The sequence below is a fragment of the Rhipicephalus microplus genome, chromosome 8 (genome assembly GCF_043290135.1).
Source record: "Rhipicephalus microplus isolate Deutch F79 chromosome 8, USDA_Rmic, whole genome shotgun sequence".
Taxonomy (NCBI): Eukaryota; Metazoa; Arthropoda; class Arachnida; order Ixodida; family Ixodidae; genus Rhipicephalus; species Rhipicephalus microplus.
The window spans coordinates 27,882,068-27,905,520 of NC_134707.1; the positions used below are offsets into that span (position 1 = coordinate 27,882,068).

The 23,453-nt window shown below is 45.0% G+C and overlaps 2 protein-coding genes across 3 annotated transcripts in view; one reads left to right on the forward strand and one right to left on the reverse strand.

Moving 5' to 3' along the window:
• The window catches only part of Unr (cold shock domain-containing Unr), a 35,957-nt gene extending 24,715 nt beyond the window's left edge, over window positions 1–11,242 (reverse strand). For both annotated transcript variants that reach the window (XM_075871381.1, XM_037416477.2), the window contains exons 1-7: window positions 10,753–11,242; window positions 8,796–8,897; window positions 8,442–8,538; window positions 7,576–7,730; window positions 5,061–5,372; window positions 3,902–4,161; window positions 2,619–2,784 (exon numbers count right to left, since the gene is read on the reverse strand). In XM_075871381.1, coding sequence (XP_075727496.1) covers window positions 2,619–2,784; window positions 3,902–4,161; window positions 5,061–5,372; window positions 7,576–7,730; window positions 8,442–8,538; window positions 8,796–8,897; window positions 10,753–10,773 — 1,113 coding nt within the window. In that variant the 5' untranslated portion in view covers window positions 10,774–11,242. The remainder of the gene's footprint in view (window positions 1–2,618; window positions 2,785–3,901; window positions 4,162–5,060; window positions 5,373–7,575; window positions 7,731–8,441; window positions 8,539–8,795; window positions 8,898–10,752) is intronic.
• Window positions 11,243–14,169: 2,927 nt separating this feature from the next.
• LOC119164310 (NADH dehydrogenase [ubiquinone] 1 beta subcomplex subunit 8, mitochondrial) lies at window positions 14,170–21,723 on the forward strand. The gene is made up of 5 exons (XM_037416479.2): window positions 14,170–14,327; window positions 15,381–15,604; window positions 17,837–17,901; window positions 19,794–19,896; window positions 21,606–21,723. Exons 1-5 carry the CDS (start codon window positions 14,234–14,236, stop codon window positions 21,663–21,665), a joined length of 546 nt encoding a protein of 181 aa, XP_037272376.1. The 5' UTR covers window positions 14,170–14,233; the 3' UTR covers window positions 21,666–21,723.
• Window positions 21,724–23,453: the final 1,730 nt, after the last annotated feature.

Here is a 23,453-nt window from a genome sequence, read left to right on the forward strand (position 1 = left end):
GTTGAGCACTCAACGAACCACTTGTTTTGCAATTTATATTGTGTAACACCTCGTTGTTATTTTGCTTTTTACCACGCTATCTAATGCAATTTAGTGCAGTTCCTTCCAGGCAAAACACTTGTATAGGGTCTTAGGGTTTTGTGCAGAGGAGTTGCTAGGAGCGGTATGGCTCTGTGGTAGACTACTGGGCTGCTACTGAGAGGACCCAGGTTCGAATGCCACTTCCATCCTAAATATTCCTTTAGCTTTTTTTCTCCTCATTGCACGCCGTTACGATACTGGTTATGAACTACTACAGCACCCTAGTCGTAAATAACATTTATTTTGCTATGCGACAGTAACACGAGGGTCAGCTTTGGGTAGCCAAAGTCTGGGAAAAAAAACCACGTAGCGGGTTTTTTTCCCCAGATTCTACTAAATGCCCTACACATTCTAGCAAATGCGGTAAGTGATGAACCAGCAACTAAGTTCATTTCGAAATGGAAACATACATACATGAAAACTAGCCAACAAATGTTTGCACATGTGTGACAATACAACATTACTCATGTACAGGCAGCCAGACAGTCGTACTCTTCATCTGAAAAAGTGAAGGACGGTTGACTAAAGCATTTCTCACTCTTACGAACAACAGTTTCATATTGCAACATACAATTGTTCTGTCACACTGCACCCATTTCTGTAAAGTGACACCGAAATGTCCCACAACACTGCACACAGCTTTTCCACAATGCTGCACTAAGTTCCACACTGCAAATAAGAATGTTCCATAACAATGAACAGTTTTTGTATAATCTAACCAAAATTTTCCGTAAAGCAGCACCCAAACATCTTGCGCTGCCCTTTGCCACTTCGGTTGGGTTATGGCTGGAGCCAGGACGACATCCATCGCCAGAACGAAAGCTACAAACATCAAGAGGCGTCTCGTGATTTTTAGATGCGAAGCAGCTCTTTCAAGTCTCTGTGCCAATGCGCTGCACCGCGCTCCCATCCCGTCACCGCAGGTGTTGGGGCGGCGCCAAGTAAATCACGCCTTCCCGCATGTCACCTCTCTCTCGCCTCACCCTGTTCACCGCTTGCAACATTCGAACGCACATAGAGTGAACACTCTTTCGGCTTGTTATCTGCGATGAAAAGAACCATGGGAAGCGGAGCTCCTTTGCCCGCCCACAACACCTACGAGGCGCGAGCCAAGGAAGCCGAACACAAGCGTAGGCAGTGGAAGACCAATGACACCAAGGAGGTGCGAGTCAAGCACGTGGATAGCATTCGAGAATGGAGCTGGTGCACGGGTAACACCTGCGAGACGTGAGCTAAGAAAACCGAGCGGAAGGCCAACGCCGGCAACGTCTTGAAAGGGTCGCGCCCCCTCCACTGAACGCCCGCCCGCAAGTGCCGGTATCGGCCGACTAATCTGGAGGCGACCTGGCTGAACAATCCGGAACCTCTCGAAGACACTCTATATCCAAGTGTGCTTGCTTTGCTCATCGGCGATGTTGCGATTCTCGCCCTGTACTTTGCTTTCAACCTGCGAAGGAGCAGATACAGAGCTGTCTGAAGGAGATGCTGACTAATTGCAGCGAGGCGTGTCGACGTGCGCCTCTTATAGTCGCGGGAGACTTCAATGTTGACGTCAGAGGAAAAGGAAGACAATGGCTCGTCGGTTACATACTGACGTGCATTCGCTGACGTGTGTGTCGGCGGAACGAAAACTACCCACCACGATAAGGGGAACATGCATCGATCTGGTGTGTGCCAACTTTGACATCGAATGTCAGCAAGAACCTCTCAGCGTGCACTTCACTGATCACAAGGTCGTGGAGTCGAGGCGAAACGCGTGCCAGCTGCAGTCCAGCCCCCATGTCCTCTCTGCAGAAACGACAAGACCTAAGCCAGTCATCGCTTCAAAGAAATCTTCCAGCGCTCACCGCAGCACCCGCATTAGCGCAGTTCAACACGTCACGTCACTGTGCGCAATGTGGCTGCTTCGCATTCCATCAGGGTTCCCTTTGGAAAGATGCTGTTGCCTTTCCTCACTACAGAAAGTGTGCACGAGCCATATCATCATGAATCGGTAGATTTCGTGCAGCTTTCAGTGACATAGGAACCAATGCTGTAATACTTTACCGAAAACTGACAGCACTGAGTAGTAATGAACACAGCCCCCGTGCAAACGTGATGAATAGCAAAGCACACAACTCCACAGAACCCTCTTGAATCTCCAATTTACATGACATAGTCAAGAATGACTTCTTTTGGCCATACACTCAAACTTCATTATAACAAAGTCACATCTGCCATCACATTACTTTGGTATATTCGAAAATTAGTTATAAACAATTATTTTCAACACTGTATCTACAGTTGAACCCTATTTATAAGGGGCACGCTTAGGACAGCAATTCTAGTCTTCTATATGAGATGTCTATAAGCAGGGCACTACGCATGCATTTTCTTATTAGCACATATTTTACGGTAGGCACCCTGGTGTCTCTTATGAAGGGGTTCCACTGTACTGCACAGCTATTTCTCGATTTGCTATAAGCGGTAATTCATCATATGCAAATTCGTTGTATCGAGACTTGAGTGTACTTAAAACAACATGTGGTCATGCTCACCACTTGTCGGGCCTCGTTAGCAAACGACTGGTCGAGCAGTTCAATGTTGGTGGCCCGCTGGAGACCGTCCCGGCGGTCGGTGGCGATGCTGAACTGCACTTGGTCACCAACTTGAAGGGAGTACTCGCACTTTGGATCGCGTTCCCCGTAAGGCATCTCCAGCTCTCTGCCGAAAAGTGGTTTTAAAACAGGGTTAAGAGTGCACACAATAACGAAAACCAGTGAGGCCACTTAAAGCCACAAAAAGAAACACTAACAGTATAATAAGAACAGCAAACCAAATAAACTTCTCACGCTTTAAAGGTATTGTGTTTTGTTGCATATAGCATGAAGAAAATACCGTATTTACTCGCGTGATCCTCGTACTCGCATAATTCTCGCACCCCCGACATTGGCCAACAAAAATACGATTTTTTTTCCCTCGAGTAATCATCGCACCCCCGAAAATCGCTGCAATAATGTTGTCTGCTCGTTCCAGCGACTGATGATGATAGCGTGCGCTGTCTGGCGCCATCTCCTAAGCATAGAGCGTACTATTATTGCATTGAAATACAATCCAATCTAATTCGAAGTGCCAAGTGCGCGTTGCGGCGTGATTTGTATGTTGTGTCTGTAATCTTGTTATGTTATGAGGTGATACAGAAGCTACACGGCTGCTTTCAAGTTGAAAGTGATTGATCGTGCATTGAACAACCGCAACAGGGCCTTCGGAGTAAAGCAGTTTTGTGTTCGGTACTGGTGACGGCAGCTGAAAGCCACCAAGACGTGCTGGGCCTTCCGCGTGCCTAAGATTGGGATTGATGGTTAACTTTATTTCTTCAGAAGACAACTGCGGTCGATTCTGTTAAATGGCCATCAGCCCAATAGTGACGTCCTTCGCTTACCTTTTACAACTCCTGTTAAGCGACGAACGCTAACGCTATACCCACAACGCCCACAAGCTTTGCGTGCGGTATTCTAATTCTCGACGATTTGATTGTGCCTTTTGTGTCTCAAATAAATCTTGCCTTGTGTTGAACTTGTGCTTTTATTGTTCGCGCGTGAGAATCCCGACCTGCGTTTTCTTTTTCGCTCTGTACGTTTTTGTAGAACGTTTTCCCCGCGTAATTCCCGCACCCCCCAACTTTGCATCAGTTTTCCACGAAAAAAAAAGAGCGAAGATTATGCGAGTAAATATCGTATAGAGCAAGTTCAAAGGTAAAGTCGCAACATAAGATGCATCTGCAGATTTTGGAAACGCATTTTAAGCAGGTACAGAAACAGCACCCTCTTCGGACACTTACTCCTCGCCCCGCATGTAGACGATGCGTCCCGGCAGAGGATCCGCGGCGGCTGCCTGCGACGGCCGTCCCCTGTCGGCCACGACCGTCACGCGGCCCTGGAGCACCTCAGGGTCGACGTCCTCGAAGATGACCGTGCCAGGCGCCAGGCGCGTGATGTTGCATGCCACCTCCTTGTTGTTGCGCAGCTGCACAGTGAACTCGACGTCCTCGCCCAGCGAGAGGGCTCGGAAGTCGCTGCACTCGCTTGAGTGGAAGAAGATCTGCAAGCATCAGGAGAACCCGAGTTTGGCCTAGCTCGTGCTTACTTCTCAACATCTTGACCGCAAAAAACAAACAAAAAAAAAGACGAGCATCGAGCGAGGTCCCTCTATCCTCGTCTTTTTTGTGCGGTCAAGATATCGAATGGAAAAGATCTGCAAAGATGCCAGGCAACGAATTTGACACTGGTGACTGCAAACATACAGCACAGAGACACGATGACGAGAGAAAAGGCGACACAATGCGCTGTGTTACAACATGCAGTGAACTGCTAATGATTCCAACCTCTGGTGAATTCAATCAAATCTTAAAATATTTGGTTGGACCTCTATGCTCTCATATTCCAATAATTATAAATTCTTGCCTGGCCAGGCCAAGAAACATCGGCTGCTTTTGTTGCTTCTTGCAGAACATTCGTGTCTACATCACAAAAGTCACAAATAAAGTCGACTGCCTACCAACAAAACTAAAATAGTCAGAATGCATGCATCAACTATTGCAAAGCTAAGAAAACAAAATAAAAGGCCCGGTCTTGATCTATTGGGAGCTGCGCGTTCCTTCAGGTCACTTACGTCACGGTGAATTGTTGCACCAGGAAGTGTCTTTAGAATGTGAGGGTGCTACAAGCTATTATGAGACACACTATTTTATCCCTTATTTACACTCGCTTGCACACGTTCTGTAAAACGAGTGTTGTATGATCCCTTGGTCCAAAAACGTTACAGGCAATATGTCCATGATGAAGCTGCAGGGCTGGGAAATGGTAAACATCTCGACACTATCTGCAAGTTACCCCGAGTCGCATTTATGGGGACATCTGATGAATTCAAAACCACACGCTGAGGTCGACTCGAGCTTGAATCACCGAGACTCCACTACCGCAAATGGCCGCCTTTCTCACCTCCTTGACCACGTCTCCCCGCTCGATGAAGCCAAAAGTGTCCTTGAGGGCGCAGACGACGCCCTGCTTGCGCTGCCCAGACGGCGAGGCCGACGGCAGGCTCTTGCGCGGAGGTGCCCGCGATTCCGGTGAGCCCTTGGCGGGGGCGTTCTCAGGTCGCACCAGCTTAGCGCAGGGGGCCCCAGTCACCTTGCAGGTGGCCAGATAGAAGCGCACGCTGTCGTTCTGGTGCAGCGTGTAGCCTTCCTCGACGTCCTGCTCTGTGTACGGCAGGAAGAAGCACTCGCCGCGGTTCTCGTACGCCACACGGCCCTGCGTGGCGCGTGAGGAAGAAGCACACGGGGTCTACACCTAGGTTCGTTGGCTTTAAAGGGTCTAAAAGGAACACTAAAGCAAAAGAATGAATTGATTTACACTGTAGGTTGGCGAACTCAATCATGAGTCGACTCACCCACACTCGCTCAGACTGATCAAGCCGTAAAATCGATTGATTGACATGTGGGCTTTAACGTCCAAAAACCACCATATGATTATGAGAGACGCCGTAGTGGAGGGCTCCGGAAACTTCGACCAACTGGGGTTCTTTATGGTGCATTCAGACGACGGACCGAATCCCGATGTGGCGGGACGGACGGCGCGTCACGTGACCTCACATCAGCGATTCCCCTCGTCCGCGACTCGTCCGCGGGGCTCGCGGACGGATGAACCCAACCTGTTTCTCACATCGCGATTCTGGCGGGGGAGAGCCGGTACTTCAGCGGAATAGCTTGGGGTCGGTGGCAACCAGTACACTTTTCGTCTGCTCGCGGCATGTCCCCCATGGCTCGCGGACAGCTGCATGACTGGTCGGCAACATCTACGCTTGAGCATTGTTTACTTAGTTTCCGGAAACTTTGTTCTCAGGTGATTAAATATGCAGAAATCACTTTTGGTGGTTCGGGAAATGTCGCCGCCGTCACTCAATATGCGAGATTAATCTTAGCCGTCATGGTGGTGAAATATTCTAACTTCTGCAACCGGTGACGGGCCGCTTCTAAGAACGGATAAGAGACGCGTTCAGAAGTTCTACAAGTGGGGAACAATGGTGTTGAAAGAACATTCTGCCAGCAACTACCTTTTCTCCTGAAAGAATAACACTCCTCGTTCATTTGTCACAACGCGACAGACATCGCAGCCAAGCTTCGCTTCTTGCGGGCATCCATGTTGAATACTCTCAAACCGGTCTGCTGCCAGCGAGCGGGCGCAGGTGAGCGCCGAATCTGCTGTCGAGGGTAATCCGGCTGTTTTCCCTTAGGACACCGTCCGTCGTGTGGATGCGCCTGCAGGCGGACCATCCGCGGATTAGCTGTCCGCGTCCACGACAAATCCGGATTCGGTCCGTCGTCTGAATGCACCATTAATGTGCACCCAAATCTGAGCACACGGGCCTACAACATTTCCGCCTTCATTAAAAATGCAGCCGCTGCAGCCGGGATTCGATCCCCCGACCTGCGGGTCAGCAGCCGAGTATCTTAGCCAGTAGACCACCGCCGCAGGGCTAACAAGCCGTCAGTCTGAGTGAGTACGGGTGAGTAATGTTCTACTGATTTTCAGTCCAAGTGAGTCTGGTTCACGGAAATTTTCGTGGATGAGTTCACTGGGGAAAATTTTCGTGAGTCTGAGTGGGCCCCACAAGACTTGCCAACCTATGGTTTAGATTCATAAGCTGAAAACTTTAATCACATTAATTTCACGACTTTAAGTTTATTACTGGACGACAAAATCGAAGTCAGAAGTTTTGTGTTGCAATTTTGTGCCGAAGTCGACGTGCGTGACGTGAATGTTTTGTACTTTGACGAAAATTGCCCCAAGGAATATCCCAGAACTTTATCGGTTAAGTGAACAGTCCCCTCGGAGGACAAAGCACTTCATTTTCATTAGTAAGGTACTATGCAGCACCTAGTAGATACCGTCACAATCTACGATGTCACGGCATTTGTTGTTGGGATTGTAATGTGGTATTGTCGCCTGCATTTCCTTCTTGCACATTTTCTTGCTTATTAGATGCGGTCTCGCAGTGAGTGTCAGAATTTTTGGAAGTGCAAATTTAGCAATGCGAAAAAGATCACCCTTCTCCTTCACGTCACTTTAAAAGGTGCCAAGAGAAATGTTCAGCCAAGTTACACAATGCCCGTGTAATAAAAATTTCCGATTGCTAATTGGAACAGAGAAGTTAGAACAGAGAATTTGAGAGCAAGAAAAATGAAGATATTGAAAAATGCGGGGCGGCACACTCCGCCATGCTCTGTGGGTATCTCGTTGAGGCGACGTCAGATACTCTGTTCCGATAACTGAATCAATGCCTTACAGATCACAAGCAAATCACATATATTTTGACGATGAATGCGCAATAATAAAGGATTGTGGCTACATATGACGGTCGCAGAGCTTTTGGTGAGTTTAGCAGGTGCCTTAGGAGGCAGATATAGCCCCTTAAAAGACCGAAGCCAAAAAATACGCTTTTTCTTTGTCTCACCTCGGCACCGTCCTTGGCTTCGGTCGTGATGAAGCCCGTTGCCACCTCATCGCTAAGCACCTCACTGGACAAGGCCTCGGAAGATATCTTAACCACAGCGCTGGCTACGGGCTTTCCCGATTTTCGGTCATTGGTCATCTCGAACTCCACCGGGTCTGAGGCAAGATGGAATGCATAGGAGTTGTGCCAAAGCATGACAATCTACACACACCTCAAGTGCATCTGTTGTATAAAAGCTCAAGCAAACATGTAGAACCACACTTACCCCCATATCCAGAAACACTCCTCAACTTGCCAGCACCTTCAATACAGCGCGTTTTAAATGAATTTGGGCTGCCTTGGCAATGGAGAAAGGATTGTGTTCGAAATGCGTCTGTACTGCATTGAAGGCGGTGGAAAGTCAAGGAGCGGCTCTGAACACTGGGGTTATGCATTCGTTCTGTCTCTTCTCATACTCATTATTCTGCTGCCCTGTTTTAGAAAAGAAGCTATGTGTACAAGTTCCATGATGTGCACTGCGGCAAGTTAGGTGGGGTGATGGAATTAAAAAATTTTCGGTCCCAAAACAGAACCAGCTCACACAAGATAGGGTCGGTTGAAGATCATTGGGAGGGGCCTTTGCCGTGCAGTGGCCATAGAATAAGCGGACGATAAAAGCCTGCATTACGGTTTGTCGGTATATGGTAACGACAAATGTCATTCCTAAGATATCATTGAATTGATTTTTGTTCAATACTGTTTGTTTTATGCAACCCACCTTGCTAGCAAGTTATCTGCACTTATTACAGTATGAGACATTATGAAAGCCAGCTACGAAGATTGAACAATTGCGAGAAAAAAAAAAACACCTGCCCAGGGTGACTCACCTCCAATGCGCAGGTGCTCAATGTTTCCCGAGAACTGGCTGTAGTGGAAGAACAGTCGCGCCGACCGCTCGCAGCATCGAATGAATCCATAAGAGTGCTGCAGCCAAGCCAAAACAAAAAACAATATGTTACCACTGCCAATCGGTGGCATTGCAGATGATGCCGAATGGTAATGGCCTTTTTAATGGGTAAAAGTTAAAGATATTCAAACAGAATATCAGCTATTGCTTTTATATATTGTATATTTACTCACAATATGTGTGGCAACTTTTCAACTGTCTTAGGTTTAAATGCACTTTGGACGAGTGCACGCCACTGACTGCGAAGTGAACTTGATCCACTGTAATATCTTACCAGGAGCTTTTCAACAATGCCAGCTTCCCTGTGGGCGTTGCCTTGTTTGCCGTTTTGTCTGGGCGAACCGGACGACGCCTGGTCTCCGGCTTCGTCGTCGCCCTGTTGAGTGCCAGACAGTTAATTTACTGCACTGAGCACCACTCTGTGATACCGCACCAAACACAGACACACATTTATGCCTCAGGTACCATTCAAAATATGGCACCCTCTTATACCTGTTTAACACGATTCCCAAAGCTACCAACACAGTACTGTCAGCACTTATGGCTCCTCAATGTACCACACTGAATACTTCTTGGAACCCCATACACTACCAGCCTTCAGTCACTTACTGGTGTTATGCAATGAGCCCCATTTATTGGTCAAGTACTGAATCACACTCTCTCTCCAACGTTTGAAGATACCACACTAGGTACCACTAGGCACCTCTAGCTATGTGTGCCCACACTACACACTACATTATTAAAGGACCAATCACCAGGCCCAATAACAAATCTTACTTAGACCGTAGAAGTTGTGTGTCCGATGAGGAGCATTTCGCCACAATAACATTTTCAATCAGTTCATTATGAGCTGAGAAAACAATTTTTTTTTTTTTAAAGCAGCGCAAAACGGGGATGAGAGGAGGCGAGCTCGAAACGCTTGCTGTTCCTCCGCATAGCCTTCGCAAGCCAAATCTCTTCCCTGCCCTCCCCGGCATCCAGTCAAGAGGTCTTGTGCGCATGACATGACTGAACAAACCCAACCGCCGAGAATGCGAGCGGCTTTTTTTTTTTGTTGTTGTTGTTGTTATACTTAACCAGCGTTATTTTGTTGTCTACTGCCTGTTTCTGCCGGCATGGTTTGGAAAAGCTGGCTTAAACACGGTAGAATAAGTGAGCACAAAGAGTGCGTGAACGCGTAGGAGTGTTACTTTTGCTTTCATTGCTGTCTGCTCGATGCGCTGACAGTGAGGACACAAGCGCATGCGAAACGCCAGCACATTAGCCCCTCATCTCGTTGCAATTCAGGGGCAAAAAAAAGAAAAAAAAAAAGATGCACACACTCCCTTATAGCGTCACATTATTTATCAAGAGCTCTATTAATTCTTCAAGCAACAAATTACATAAACTACACGTCGTGTTAAATAATTTTCACAAAGTCGTGCCACTGTTTCCAATGTCAGAGCACAGTCGTCTATGTAGAGAATGAATGTCACTGCACTGCCGTACCGTCATGCCCTCAATCTCTGGGCGTTCATCTTGAAATTTGACCCATCTCCGCAGCACGTAGCATCGCAAAAATTGGTAGATGTGATCATGAATGCCCTGCCCGTCTACGCATCGAACTTAGCTCGAAATTGCCAGACCTGGTGAGTAGCTCTTCAACAAGTTCGCTTGTTAGCACTGCCACCAACTGTATGTGCCAGACAAGCATTCTTTGGCGTTACCACACCCAATGGCTCGTACTTACGTACCACACTGGATATTACTCTTCCTTATCATGCTCAGCAATTGTCTCCACTTGTGCATGCTTTGCCTAATACACAGCAAAGAAAGACTGAGTGGCAGAGCAACTAATACCACTCCCATTACCATCCAACACAATGGTTGAAGGAAAGTGTCGATTTAAGGACTCGTTTTTTTTAGATGCAATAATAATGACAACAATAATAACAATAACAACAATAATAACAACCGAGAATGCATAGGGGATGTTATTAGAAGCAATTGTACACATGTCACAGTACTAGAGAGACAAAGCATCCAATGCCACCATTACCACCAGATGTAGCGTTATTTGGTGGTACCACGCCAAATACCACCTAAGTACCACACTATGCAACACACCATGATCATGACCCATGCCTGCGCAAGTATCCACTCAAGACGGGAATAGATGGCCACGAATGTACTCCCGTGATCACACTATCACCACCAAGCAGTACCTGTGAACGACATGCGGTCACTCTCACCTGCCACTTGGCGCTAGCCATGATGGTACCAGGTGTGGACGCAACCGGCCAGAGATGAAGAGACAGGCTTCGACTTGTGCTTTGTGCGGCTTAGGGTTTCCCTCCAACGCTGGCTTCGTTGGATTTCCCAACAGTACGTGGGTCTTCCGTCTACTCCTTTCCTTCTTTTGAAATGTAAAACTTCTTGATGGAAAACAAACAAAAAAAAAACTGGAGCACTGTTTCCAACTTGAGTTCCTTTTTTTTTTTTCAAGGCCTAAAAATTCTGATGCTGCCGCTGGTTCAATGAGCTTTCTTTCCAATAGTGGACAAACGCGGCACCGTTTTCTTCTTCTTTTGTCAACTGGTTCTTTTCCTCTTTTCTTTTTTGGCAGCTTCTCGGACTAATCGAGGACGAAATTGGTTTTAATACTTTCTTTCCTTCCGTAGAATATGGATGAATCAGACCGGATCTGTCGTGTGAGTGCCTTTTTTCGGTGGTGGAGTTTTGCTTCAATTTTTTTTTTCTTATTTTAGTGGTGAGCTTTGCTGAAAAAGGAAAGAGGATAGTTGCACATTAGGCTCGAGGTAGTTGTGCACCATTCATTTTGCTACCCTGCACACATTTCCCACAACATGACAGACACTGTGGCTAATTTTTTACACTGAGCCAACCAGAAAGCAAGCCGTGCCAGAGCTATAGCCTAATCAGCCATTTTAACATTAAAAACAAGAAATTTTCTCATTCAAATATTTGTTATTTCAGCATTAACCCTTTAATGCCTGAATTATGAAACTGCAAAGAAAATAAAAATTGTTTTCATTTTTCAGCTTTAAAGAGCAACCTTTAAAAGATTCTGCGGTTAAAATATCCAAAATGCACCTTTAATGCATACTTTTATGCATGCCACAGAACGGAGGACCTTGCAATGAAAAACGTACTTCATAACTACCCAAAATGTCGTGTGGCATGTCTTAAGCGTGTACACACCAAATAAACAAAACTATTGAAGAAAGAACTTGGGTCAGCCAGGCAAGAAGAAACGAAAAAGCGAGCGCTCTTTGCGCGCGCTTCACGCTCTCCACCATCTGCTACAAAGCGATAAGTTCTAGCATGAAATACATAACACAATTACACAATATAGGGCTGCATTTTTCATGCGAAAATCTATGTTCCCCCTTAGTACTTGACAGCCTGGATTAAAGGTGGCACACATTCAATGACTTGCTTGCTCGAAGTTGTTCGGTATGTCGCGAAATTGCAACATTAGGCACTAAAGGGTTAAAGCATGCATGAAACAACAGGAACAATTGCGACATTCTTTGCATGCACGAAATTCTTCCGAGTGTGAGTCATCGCTTAATGGATGACAACGCGAAGTTGTGTGCAGCAGTAAGTAAGCAATTGAGTTTTCATGCGTGTACTGTGAACTGTTAATACTTACGAACAGCAGCGACTGAGTTGCAAACCAATTGTAATGGGCAACAATTTTAAACATCTGCACATTACGTAACAATTACTGCACATTATTGAGAATTAAAACACAATCTATTTCAAACTGATGAAGGCAAGGACAAAAAATCTTTTTAAAGCAGTATAAACATTAGCTTGTAAATGTATTGGACAACATGAGAATGAAATTGTGCGAAACATTCAGGCTAATACAGGGAAGTGTTGAAGTATCCTCATTTACATTACTAGTTTTATTGACTACTATCAGTTATCTGGCTAAGAGACATTAGGACATAAAACTAGTTTACCCCTTTTTCGAAAATTCTCAAGTGACCACAGGAGCTAAGAAATCTGCCTCCGATTCTAGCAATGAATACACACTCCGCCAGCCTTCGTTAGTGACAAAGCGCTAGATATGAATTGAATGTGCTGGATGAGCAGGAAGGACTGCTGTGCCTCACGATGGTTGTCATTATTTACCCAGAGATAATTAGTAATAATAGTGAGCATTCAAATAGATGTACTTTAACAGGAACTTAAAGCCTCGAGAAAAGTCACAACTACTACTGGTACTAAAAAAAAATTAATAATCATAAACTGCCTTTCAGGGCTTTGCTGTATGCTGCCAATAATCTATCTACCACAGCATCACAAAAGCACCGCTAGAATTAGCTTAAGATAAGTCCCTGTTCCTTACGAAAGGGCCTAAAGCGGCACGGGTGCTGAAGCTAGCAAACTGCGAAGCACCCGCACAGGTTATCAGTTTTTAGGTAGCTGAACGCTTCATAGGCAGCGAAAAGGTGTACGGTACCCCTATGTGAGAAAATCCTTGAAAGACTACGTGCTTAGAAGCTCCTGAACGACAAACGCAAAATTAATAGGCAAGAAAAAAAAAGTTGGCAGTCGTGCTACTAAACGGCCTCGAGGAAACTCAGAGCAAGAAGGGGGGGAACAAAAGATTTAAATGCAGAATCGCGGAGTAATTTTGAGATTTGCGGATTACCGGCGGGAGAAGCCAGTATTTTCGCATTAAAGGCTCACGGTAACGGTACGCAATTAATCAGGCTCAGGCCGATAATCAAGACGCCCGGATTATTCTTGCTACGTCACGGTGCAATCGCGACACAGGACAACCCTACGACAAAAACAAAACAGAACAGTGTACGCCGCAGGCGCAGATCCAAGTTCAAGCACGCTTCCTCGTTGTATTCGTAAACCAACGCCTCGAAAAAAACGGCGTGATTGCACAGTGAGAGGCGACAACGAAGAGCACCCGCAGAGAATGACTAATCGGGCGACTACTTCGAAGAGGTGGCCGAAGAACGTTCCCGTAGCGTACGGGTCATTTTGCCGAGTCACGAAAAGTGTGTCAAGGCGTCGGTGACAGTTTGCGCAAAGACTTACACGACGCGACGAAGTCGTTAATAACGCGGCGTAATGCTTTGGGACGGGCTCGTGATAAGCCTACCGGCGAGGTGGTGCGCCTACGGCGCACATGATTACTGTAGTGTCGGGACGCGTACCGGAGCGCCTCGCAAGGGGAAACTCTGACGCCGATTCCAGCGTCCCGACTGTTCTGTGGTAACGCGGGCTCATCTCACCTTCTTGAGAAGATCTCGAATTTTCCTAACGTCACAGGAAACCTCGTTCCGAGACACATTTTTCTCAACTGGGTACGGAGGGGGGAAAAAGAGTGCCTTCGGAACAACGGAATGGCAGCACCGCGTCAAAAGCATGCCGACAGGAAGGCAGGTACGTCGAACAAATTCGCGCGAAGGGTCAAAGACGCGAGTCGGGGTTTAACTACAGCTCCTGACACGAACTTCAGACCGCTTCGAGCGGAGATGCGGCGCAAAGAAAATGCAGGAATTACCTCTCCACGGCACACCACTGACGACATGCCGCCATGTTGGCTCCCGAAGTTTACTTTTCCGCCGCCAGGGTACATCTCGGCGTTTCCGGTGGATAAAAATCGTAGAGCAACAAGAGAGATAAACAGAGACACTTACATCTCTCTAGAACGCTCTCAGCAAGTTAGGGGGAAAAAAGATGGCCGCCCTCGTAGGTCTTTCGGGTCGTTTCGGACAAATCGCGCGGTGCCAGCTGAAGGCTCCAGTGATCACATCATGTCGACCAGCAAGCCGTAAGTTTCTATCCTGCGGTTTAGTTTAGTATATCGCATTAACTACACGTTCGCGCAAAACGCAGATATGTAACGGCGAGGAATAAATGTTCCATGGCATGCGATGTTCACCATTTCAGGAACCGATTCGCTGCTGAAAATGTGACTAGTTTTCTATGTGACGCTTTCAAATGACCTAAAGGGGTGCTGTCCGCCAAAATAAACCGTCAGAAGCCGGCTGCCGATTCTGTGCTCTGCGAATATAATAATAATCATCGATGGGGTTCAACTTTTCAAAACCATGGATCATTGATTGCGCCGTAGTAGAGGGATCCGAAAATTGAGACCACCTGTTGTTTCTTAACGTGTACCTAAGTCAAAGCACACGTGCTTTGAGCATCCGTCGAAAATGCGTCCGGGATTCGACCCCGCGACCTGCTGTTCAGCAGTCGAGCAGCATAACCACTAGACTACCGTGGCGGGTGCGTTGCCAATGGCGTGGTCCTAAAGCCAGTACGCTTTCGTCAATGAGCTGTATAGAGTATCACCTTCTGGAATAGTGTCGCGCTCTAGCTATTCTACAAGCGGCAAGTTCGTTCGCCGACTGATGCGAAAGCTAAGCTAAAAAATTGCAGCACCAAAATGACGTACGCAGCTAAGGGACACAACGCCGCCAACGTACTAGCTAAACATCATGTTTGCACAGGCCACAACATTGATTGGAAGTCAGATCTCTGTCATCCCGCCTTTGTTTGGAATCACTATCAATCCAGTCGACGCCCCATACTCTTAATTAGACACGTGGGAAATCTACCCGATACACACACTAAATCATTGCGACATCCACTACATAAATGAAGGCATGGCCCAACTTCTGCCGCTTGTATCTCAAGAGATCTGTAGGGGTCTCGAAACGTCATAAATTTTTTTTTCATTGTAACTTTGGCCAGTGCTTGTTTGCTTGCAAGAAATCTATGCCTCCCGCCAGACGTTCTGCTGAACCCAGGACTATCAAATTTCAACATGACTTCTTAGCCTGCACCTTCGTTTTCACTTTTTGTGTTTTGGCCATAGACTGGAACAAGGACTGGCGCCCGGGTCCGGCGCCGCAGACGGAGGAGGAGATGAGAGCGGCCGCCAAGAAGTACAAGATGCTGTACGAGGACTACAAGGTGCGGGCCGAAAGCGAGGGTCTGACGTGGGGCGACTACCCAAAGCTCCCAACGGTGACGGCGGGAACCAGGGATCCCGAAGAGGACTACGACTTTCCCACCCTGAAACGAAACTATGGCGAGCCGGTGAGAGAGCATGAGAGACGGATTAATGTTTTCATTTTAAAGGGGTACTGAAACAAAAGTTTTCAGTTGTCCTCCCGTTTTTGCTTCGTATGAAAGGCCGAGCCCGCAGGAGTTTGTGAAAAATGCACTGGTAAGCGTGGGCACACACTGGCTAAATAATTACAGCATGTTTTAATGTGATAGCGTTAAAGAGCTTATTTTGTGAAATTCCGGAGTTGGTGTCCCTGGTTGTTAAAGAGGAATCGGTGCTCTTTACTTGTGAAAAATTGAGATAGATGCAAATAAATCAATAACGAAAATTTTTGGCTTGAGCGGGAATTTAACCAAGATTTCTGCATGAAACACAAGCATTCTATACCACATTGTCATGCCGGTGCGTAAAGGCCAACTTCGGCGATTTGTCGAGTTCAGCGGATCTCAGTGAAATTAACTGGGTACGTTAATTTGCGCCATTCGTGCCAGATTGCTGGCTTTAGTGCTTGCCTCGAAACGCTCACCTCCCTCGCCAAATTTAATGGCAACTTTGTGTGTGTGATGTTGAGTTTCGCCTGGCAGAAGTGATGAACTGATGTGCCACAGCAGCATCTGCTATGGATTGTGTGGGTTTGGCCAGAGCTTCCTTGGCTGAGTGTGCGATTTCCTTTTCCGTGTTGGTGGGTGTGCGATACGTGCCAAGTGGTGTTGTGTTGTGAGCCACACACAATTCGCCATATATTCACCATAACAGCGCAAGCATTTCAGCCGATCGCTGCAAACTGCGTGTACAGGTAGTGCCACTGGCGGGCATTCTGTGCAATCAGGCAGGTTCCGGCAGCATCAGGCAAATCTTTACGTCAGACGTAGAAGCACACTCGGCTAGGTATCGGTTTCGATATTGTAGTTTTTTGATAATTAATAATTATTTTGCAATTATTTGAGCATTTCAGTTATCGTGTGCATGAGAGGAGTGTCTAAGGAACATAAAAGCACCATTATCCTGACATGGTCAGAAAATCACCGGAGTTAGGGTTTAAAGCTTTCCTGAAAAAAAAAACAACCAACATATGTAATGTGTTGTAATTCAAAGATGGGATGTTATGAAAGGAGTCTCCTTAATGCATCTTATATGTTATATTGTATGGCGGAAGCACATCATTTTGCCAGACTCAACTTTGAAAGTTGGTGTCAATACCCCTTTAACTTAGACAAAAATTGAGCCATGAAGACCATAGGGACAGCGAAGTGGGCGAGCGTATGTGATTGACTAGTGAGATTATGCGGTGTCGTGAATTCGCCGCTAGATTTGAAATACGCATGCTTGCACTTGGTTGGGCAAAGGGAGATTGTGTGACTTGCTGACTCAGGCAGTCTCGAGCATCATAATCTTCGTCATTGTAATTATTCATTTATTCACTTCCACCTTCTGGCCACCCGAACTGCATGATGGTTTACTGTGGCCAAGATGGCTCAGAGTAGACTTGAGACAGCTACAGTGTAAAAGTGACAATTTTGCTGCAAGGATGAAGCAATGTCGATTAAACGGACTTTGAAGAAAGAAATGATTTTTCTCATTTTTGTAAAGCAAAAGTTCACACTACCAAAAACACCAGTGCTACCAAAAGAACAGGTTTGATAAGGAAGAAAATGAGGGTGCCTTAAAACTCCTGCATCAAAGGTCGCGACATCAAAGATTTTGATAGTGTCTGTTGGCTTATATGTACACTCAAACCTCAATATAATGAACATGGATATAACAAGATATTGGTTATAATGAAATAAATTAAAAATAGTCTTGCAATAGATAGTGTGAGAAACAACCTTTATAATGAATTTTTGACACAACAAACTCATTTTATTATAAGATGCAACTTGGTTATAACGAGGTTTGAGTGTAATTCCTAATTGGTAAAAATCAAGTATATGATCCTATGAGGAGGCCATACTCAACATGCCGAATTTCAGGGAAAATTCCTAGAGCCGATGTCATCAAAATACGGAAAATGCACTTTGTAATGTCACGCACATAAATTTCAGTGCAAAATTTAGGAATGAAACTTTCACCATAATTTTCCCCTCTGTTAATGAATATAGGATAATGGGATTACCGGCATTGGGCTTCCCAGATTGTAATTAATCAATTAAAATTAATTGACTGCATCACTTTAGTGTTCCTTCCATTGGCAGCAGCTTGCACAATTGATTGGCTATCAAATCACTGCGAAAAATTTGATTCCTTTATTTTCTTCTATCTAGGTTAACATCTATGTCGATGCGTACACCCCCGAAAGATTTGACTTGAAGAGGCACCGTGTTCCAGTGTAAGTGACAAGCTTTGCCACTTGGCTTTGCAAAAGGTGGTGCATTTACTAGGAGCTGGGACATTCTATAGTGATGTGGCTAGCTAAAAATATTGCAGCTGAGATTCGTTTTTGTATTGTATTTTTCGTTTTCGTTTTGTATTTTGTAAGGGACACTTCAATGCATGTACTTGCATGTAGTGCAAGTTTCCAAACTTCTCAGATGCCAATGCATTAATGCTGATGCTGCTGAAATCTTACAAGTTGCTTGTTTCGTGCTAAATGTTTTTGTATTGATCGTGCACTTTTGACATTTAATATAGAAGCTATCAAACATTATTATGGAGCCACACCTCATATGAAGATAGCTGCATTGCATCTGAAAGTTTGTAAACGTATATTTGGGACACTATTAACTGCAAGAGTATTCTATATTTCTACATCGTAAAAGTTGGGATGCAAAAGGCAAAGAGCTAAGCAATCCTAAACAGCCTACTGAGTGATCAGAGGCAAAAGGTGTGAAGACGACGACAGACGAGAAGAGAGACACACACACAGGATGCCACTTTCAACGGGTTCAATCCAAAGAAAAACATCAGGGCAGTTTATGCAGACGATGCCGTGTTTTATCGCTGCTCAGTCACGTTCACAAGTCTCCACTCTTTCTGCGATAAAGATATAGAAGTCGCTCTCGCACAACACCTTTTCTCAGATCCTGCAATACCAGCACGCCAAGTTGTTCACTCTAACAGCCTAGTGACAATGCTATAAGTTAGAGGTTTTTGTTTGTTTATAAGGTGCATTATTACTCAGCAGTAACAACAAAACAAAAATAGTATAAATGGCATCATCATAGAAATAATTTATAGTGTGGATGCACTTACTGCAAGAAGCTTCACTAGCTTACATTGCGTTGCACCTGATGTACGAAATGGGATTACAGCCCCTGTGTCAATGACCACCTGTATTGTGACTTCCTGATGCTCCAGTTGTGGTCATTGCGCATTCGGGGCACTAGTATCAACATTGTTCTGGAATGATTGTAAAAATGGATTCTGAGTAGTTCAGTGAACAGAAATCTTTAGGCTTGTGCGAATAGTAAATTCTGAATTCGAAGTAAGTATTGATTTGATTGAATAATGTCAAATCAAATTCAAGTAATATATCTTGCATAATATTAGGAAAAATAAGCATACTTGTAATGACCCAACTAAAATGCACATTATTTTTTTTAAATAAAACAAGTGCTGTGCAAATTCAATTCTGGTTCAAAGAACAACGTTCAGTATTGCCAACTTTTAATAATGTAGAAGGATTCCACTTTTGGTAGAATTCAAGTGATTACCTGTAAAATACGTTACATTTTGAAATTTTTTATAGTTAGTGCATATAAGCTGGATAACAAGCATCTAAACATCAAAAGTGATGTATGGATGTGACAGTAAGATGTTTATTCAAGCTTTAAGTGTGGCTTTGCAGAAATGCATTTACCCTGGATAGCTGTATTCGTGGTGCAGCACCCCGTCACTGCTATGAAGCGACCTTTACGGCGGGGTCAGGTGCAGATAAATATAAACCTATTTGTCAAAAATTTCCAGTAGCCTAAGTTCTAAATGAAGCAAATTCGAATAATGTAGTACTTATTCGAATATGCCAAGTGCTCGAATGTTTGCACAAGCCTAGAAATCTTGTGAGCCGAATTGCGGCTTCATTGGAACAAATGCTTGTAGTACGATGGCTTTTTTGCTCAAAGTCTTCATCCCTACTGATCACTTGGTAAATGGAACATGACTTCTTGGTCCCGTTTCGAGTCTAGCGTGTTCTAAAGCTATGCCATTGGCCTACAAGTATTTGTGCACCCTTGTTGCCGAGCCTGGTTTATTTTTTATTTATTTATTTTTTTTTTTTACCAGGAGGAGGCAGATTTTCACGTTCCTCGGTGTCGTCATTGGCATTTGGTACCTGATCGACTTCTTCGACCGGCCCGAGTTCCAGTTCAAGTACAGTCCTGATCTGGTACGTACGAACGGCCACGGTGATTCGCTTCCCTTCCCATAGAAAGTATTGTACCCCTGTGGCACGGGCCAACATGGGTGTGGTGCGAGGGAGTGCACTACGCCAGTGGTAACATTCGCACACTGTCAGACGGGGGGCAGTCAATGGCCCTCACTGGTGAATCATTTGCCAAACTCGCATCACAGCAGCGGAGCCTCTAGTCTTGATGGCAGTGGCTCACGAATAATTGAGTTACTATCGGAAACCGAGTTCGTAGTATCCTCAAGACCTCATTATAGTTGCGTTAAAGTTACATTTTACACAAAAATAAGTTCATTATATCTGAAAACATGGTAGCTATTTGGTAGACTATATTTAATGCTAGACTATTCATTTACATCATTATGATGAATATTTCGTTATAACCGCATCTATTATATAGAGGTTTGAGTATTTTCTGAGTTATCATTTTGTCATTAGGAGTATGGTCATACATTAAAGCATATTATAGTATTACAAAAAAACTAATTTGCATTTCTCGCTCTCGTGTGGTTTACAGCTACAGCCGCTGGAGGAATTCCCAGCACATGCCTCGCAATGGTGGCAATTGTTGCATTTGCACCGAAAGTTTATATTAAGGGCTACTTATAAGTGTAAGACGTTACTACACAAGAAACGTTGCCTGAAATAGCCAACATCTGCTCTTGGTTACCCTTCGCAATTACTGTCAGTTCCAAAGAACACTTCCCTTTCTTGTGTAGCGGCGCACCACCAAAGTGACATTCTGGGAGCGCAAGTTCATCTCAAAGTGACCCCCAACTTGCCAGTGTGACCAGGGTATTAGAGTGTAGACCAGGTGCTTCGACTCGCCTCGGCAAGCGGGCTGCGGTCATGAAACTTAGTCTATTGCAAGGGCCTGGACGATGAAGGGTTGAGCGTTTGACTCTGCCCTCCTCCCAACATTTTCCAATTTTGCATGTCTCTTAGTACACTTGCTAATGTACACACAAACATAAAAAAAGAAAAAAAAAGGTCTCCCCCTCTCGAAACAAAATTTCTGGCTACACTACTGCTCCAACCTTTTTCACTGTTCCGGACCCTGCAGTTCTGTGGGTCTAACTTTTGAGACTGCAGCCCCCTAGGTGATTTGAGTCCGAGAACCCTAGGCTGAGATTTTTCGCTGTGAAGCAAGGTTCAACCACGAACATGTCCTGTGGTGAATGTTTGATATGAATGTATATTCAAGACATCGTACTAATAGCAAGATATTTTTTTTTTTTCATGAACTAAGCACTGCTTGAAACATAGCTTACAATGAAACGCAGGCTCAGTGCTTTGTCTAATGCAAAGCAAGCAATGCCGCCTCTGGAAATGATGCAGGGAGCGAACTGCGGAGAAAGAAACAAATGGCGAAGCTTCCACTGTGTCACACTAGGTTTGAAATCCGACAATGGACAAAGCCACAAAATGCGTTCGAAGCCGCAAGCACAGAGTCTAGGCGAATTCGCATACTGCACAGTGTTCCCTGCACAAAAATTTGTTGGCTATGTTTCCAGCACTATCTGATACATGAGTACTTTTCATTTGATTCGTTATAACCAATGTTTTGTTATTTACGGGTTTGTTATATTGAGGTACGAGTATAATTGCTCACATTCTGGTCTTGCTCACTTTCCACAATTTGTTGTCCCCCAATTCTCATGATGTTCCTCGTTTTCACACTTTTCCAGATTCCTCAAGAGATGCCAAATGATGGAGTTGTCCACTACACTTTCGAGCCGGCAGATTAAGGTTACTGATGTGTAAACACGGTGGCCATTTAAATATTAAAAATATAGATTATACAAACGCCCGTGGAGTCTCTCTCATTTACGCCAGCTGTGGGAAGTGTGGTATAGCTTAAGAACGTTTTTCTGTAGTCGGCATTCAAGGTGTATCGAATAGATTGTGGGAAAATATGTTGAGGCTTTCAACATTCAACATATGCATTCAACAGGTACCTCTGATGCATATGATAATCTTCTGGCATGCATGCCAATGTCAGCAAAAGAAAATTTCAAGCCCTCGCTGTATCAGAAAAATTGGGGCAAGCAAATCTCGGCATGTCTTACTGACCTGCTCTTTAATTTCTTCAGCATTACTAATATGAATCACTAAATAAGCAATGTGATTCTGCTTTACAGTGTGATCATATGTGATAGGCAAGTTTAGAAAGTGAAGACTGAAATGTTTCCGATATCTCGTTCAGCTGCACATTATGATATACTTTCTAGAAATGTGTCAAGTTCGCATATCAGTTACCAAACACTTCATACTGTACAAGAGGAAAGACGTGGTAGTGCATTGATTTGCGCATTTTAAGTGAATTGGCACAGAAAGCATCAAATCGCAGGCTTGAGCATCTCTGCAGCTAATTATCAGAGTATTTTTTATAAGCAAATAATTTTATTGCAATTATAAAAGACACTCGGCTGGATTTTGCCATTGGCGTCGCTGTCATTCACCGTATATGTATACGTATGTATATATATATATAAAAATGCAAGAAAGAAAAATAATCCAGAGAAAAGACTCCGGTACAGGGAATCGAACGGCCGGCCTCTGAATTGCGAGTGCGAGATGCTAGTCACGAAATAACACCTCGTTCAACGTTTAAACGGCAAGCTATTTATATCCATCACTTACCGCTGGCGAAGGGCATCTCAAGGGGGAGGGGGAAACTATCAAGTTTTCAGCATTAGCAGCAAGATGGCGCAATGAGTGCGCTCCACAAGATCATCACGACCCAGCGGCACGCGCTCTCGCCTCCTACACGTACCTTTCCCTGCGGAGAAAGGACGTGCACGCGTGCGCTCGCTTATCTTGCAATGGGGACAATCGTAAGCCTTGGGCTTTCATCGAAACAATTCTGTTGCAGTTACTGGGTGCACAAAGGTCACTGCACTCATTGCACAGTCTCTGTTTGCAAAAAGGGCACACTTTTCAGACAGCGAAGTAACAACTGAGACGCTTATTTGCGATCATTTGTGCACGATAAACGCGGGCCACGTTTCGGTCTGCTTGCCATTCTTCGGGTGACTTTCCAATTCGTTGCTATCGCATTCATTGCCTCGCCTCTGCGGCAAAGCTGTCACTTTTTTCCTGCTCAAACACCAAAATGCAGAACATGAAATGAATCATGCAGCACGGTGGTTTCTACAGCAATATGGTATTTCATGAAGAAGGTAGGTGCACTGAACATGTAGATTCATTTTATGACGAGCTTAACATCACTCGCTCTTTATTGGATGTTGGTCAACACCAATGGCAGAGATGACGAACGTATACAATAGGGGGCATGCACAGACCAAGAATTAAACCCACATCCTCGAGAGCTGTTAAGAGATATTAGCTTCCAGATCTTGTATTTTCGTGAGACGGACACTTCAGAAAGGTATATTCAATGGCCATCGAAACGGCACGACTCTTTCAACTCTACGAGTTGTCACGCTGCTACACAGCCTTAACGTAAAATGTCGTCTCCTCATAGCCATGAATAGGCATTTCATTTTCAACATTGCCAAGCAGCAAACCATGGT

Excerpts from the sequence above, each read along its gene's own strand:
- LOC119164310 (XM_037416479.2), top strand. The coding sequence starts at position 14,234 with ATGGCCGCCCTCGTAGGTCTTTCGGGTCGTTTCGGACAAATCGCGCGG. Across the intron at positions 14,328-15,380 it reads ATCATGTCGACCAGCAAGCC|ACTGGAACAAGGACTGGCGC; the intron begins GTAAGTTTCTAT and ends TTTTGGCCATAG. Across the intron at positions 19,897-21,605 it reads TCAAGTACAGTCCTGATCTG|ATTCCTCAAGAGATGCCAAA; the intron begins GTACGTACGAAC and ends ACACTTTTCCAG.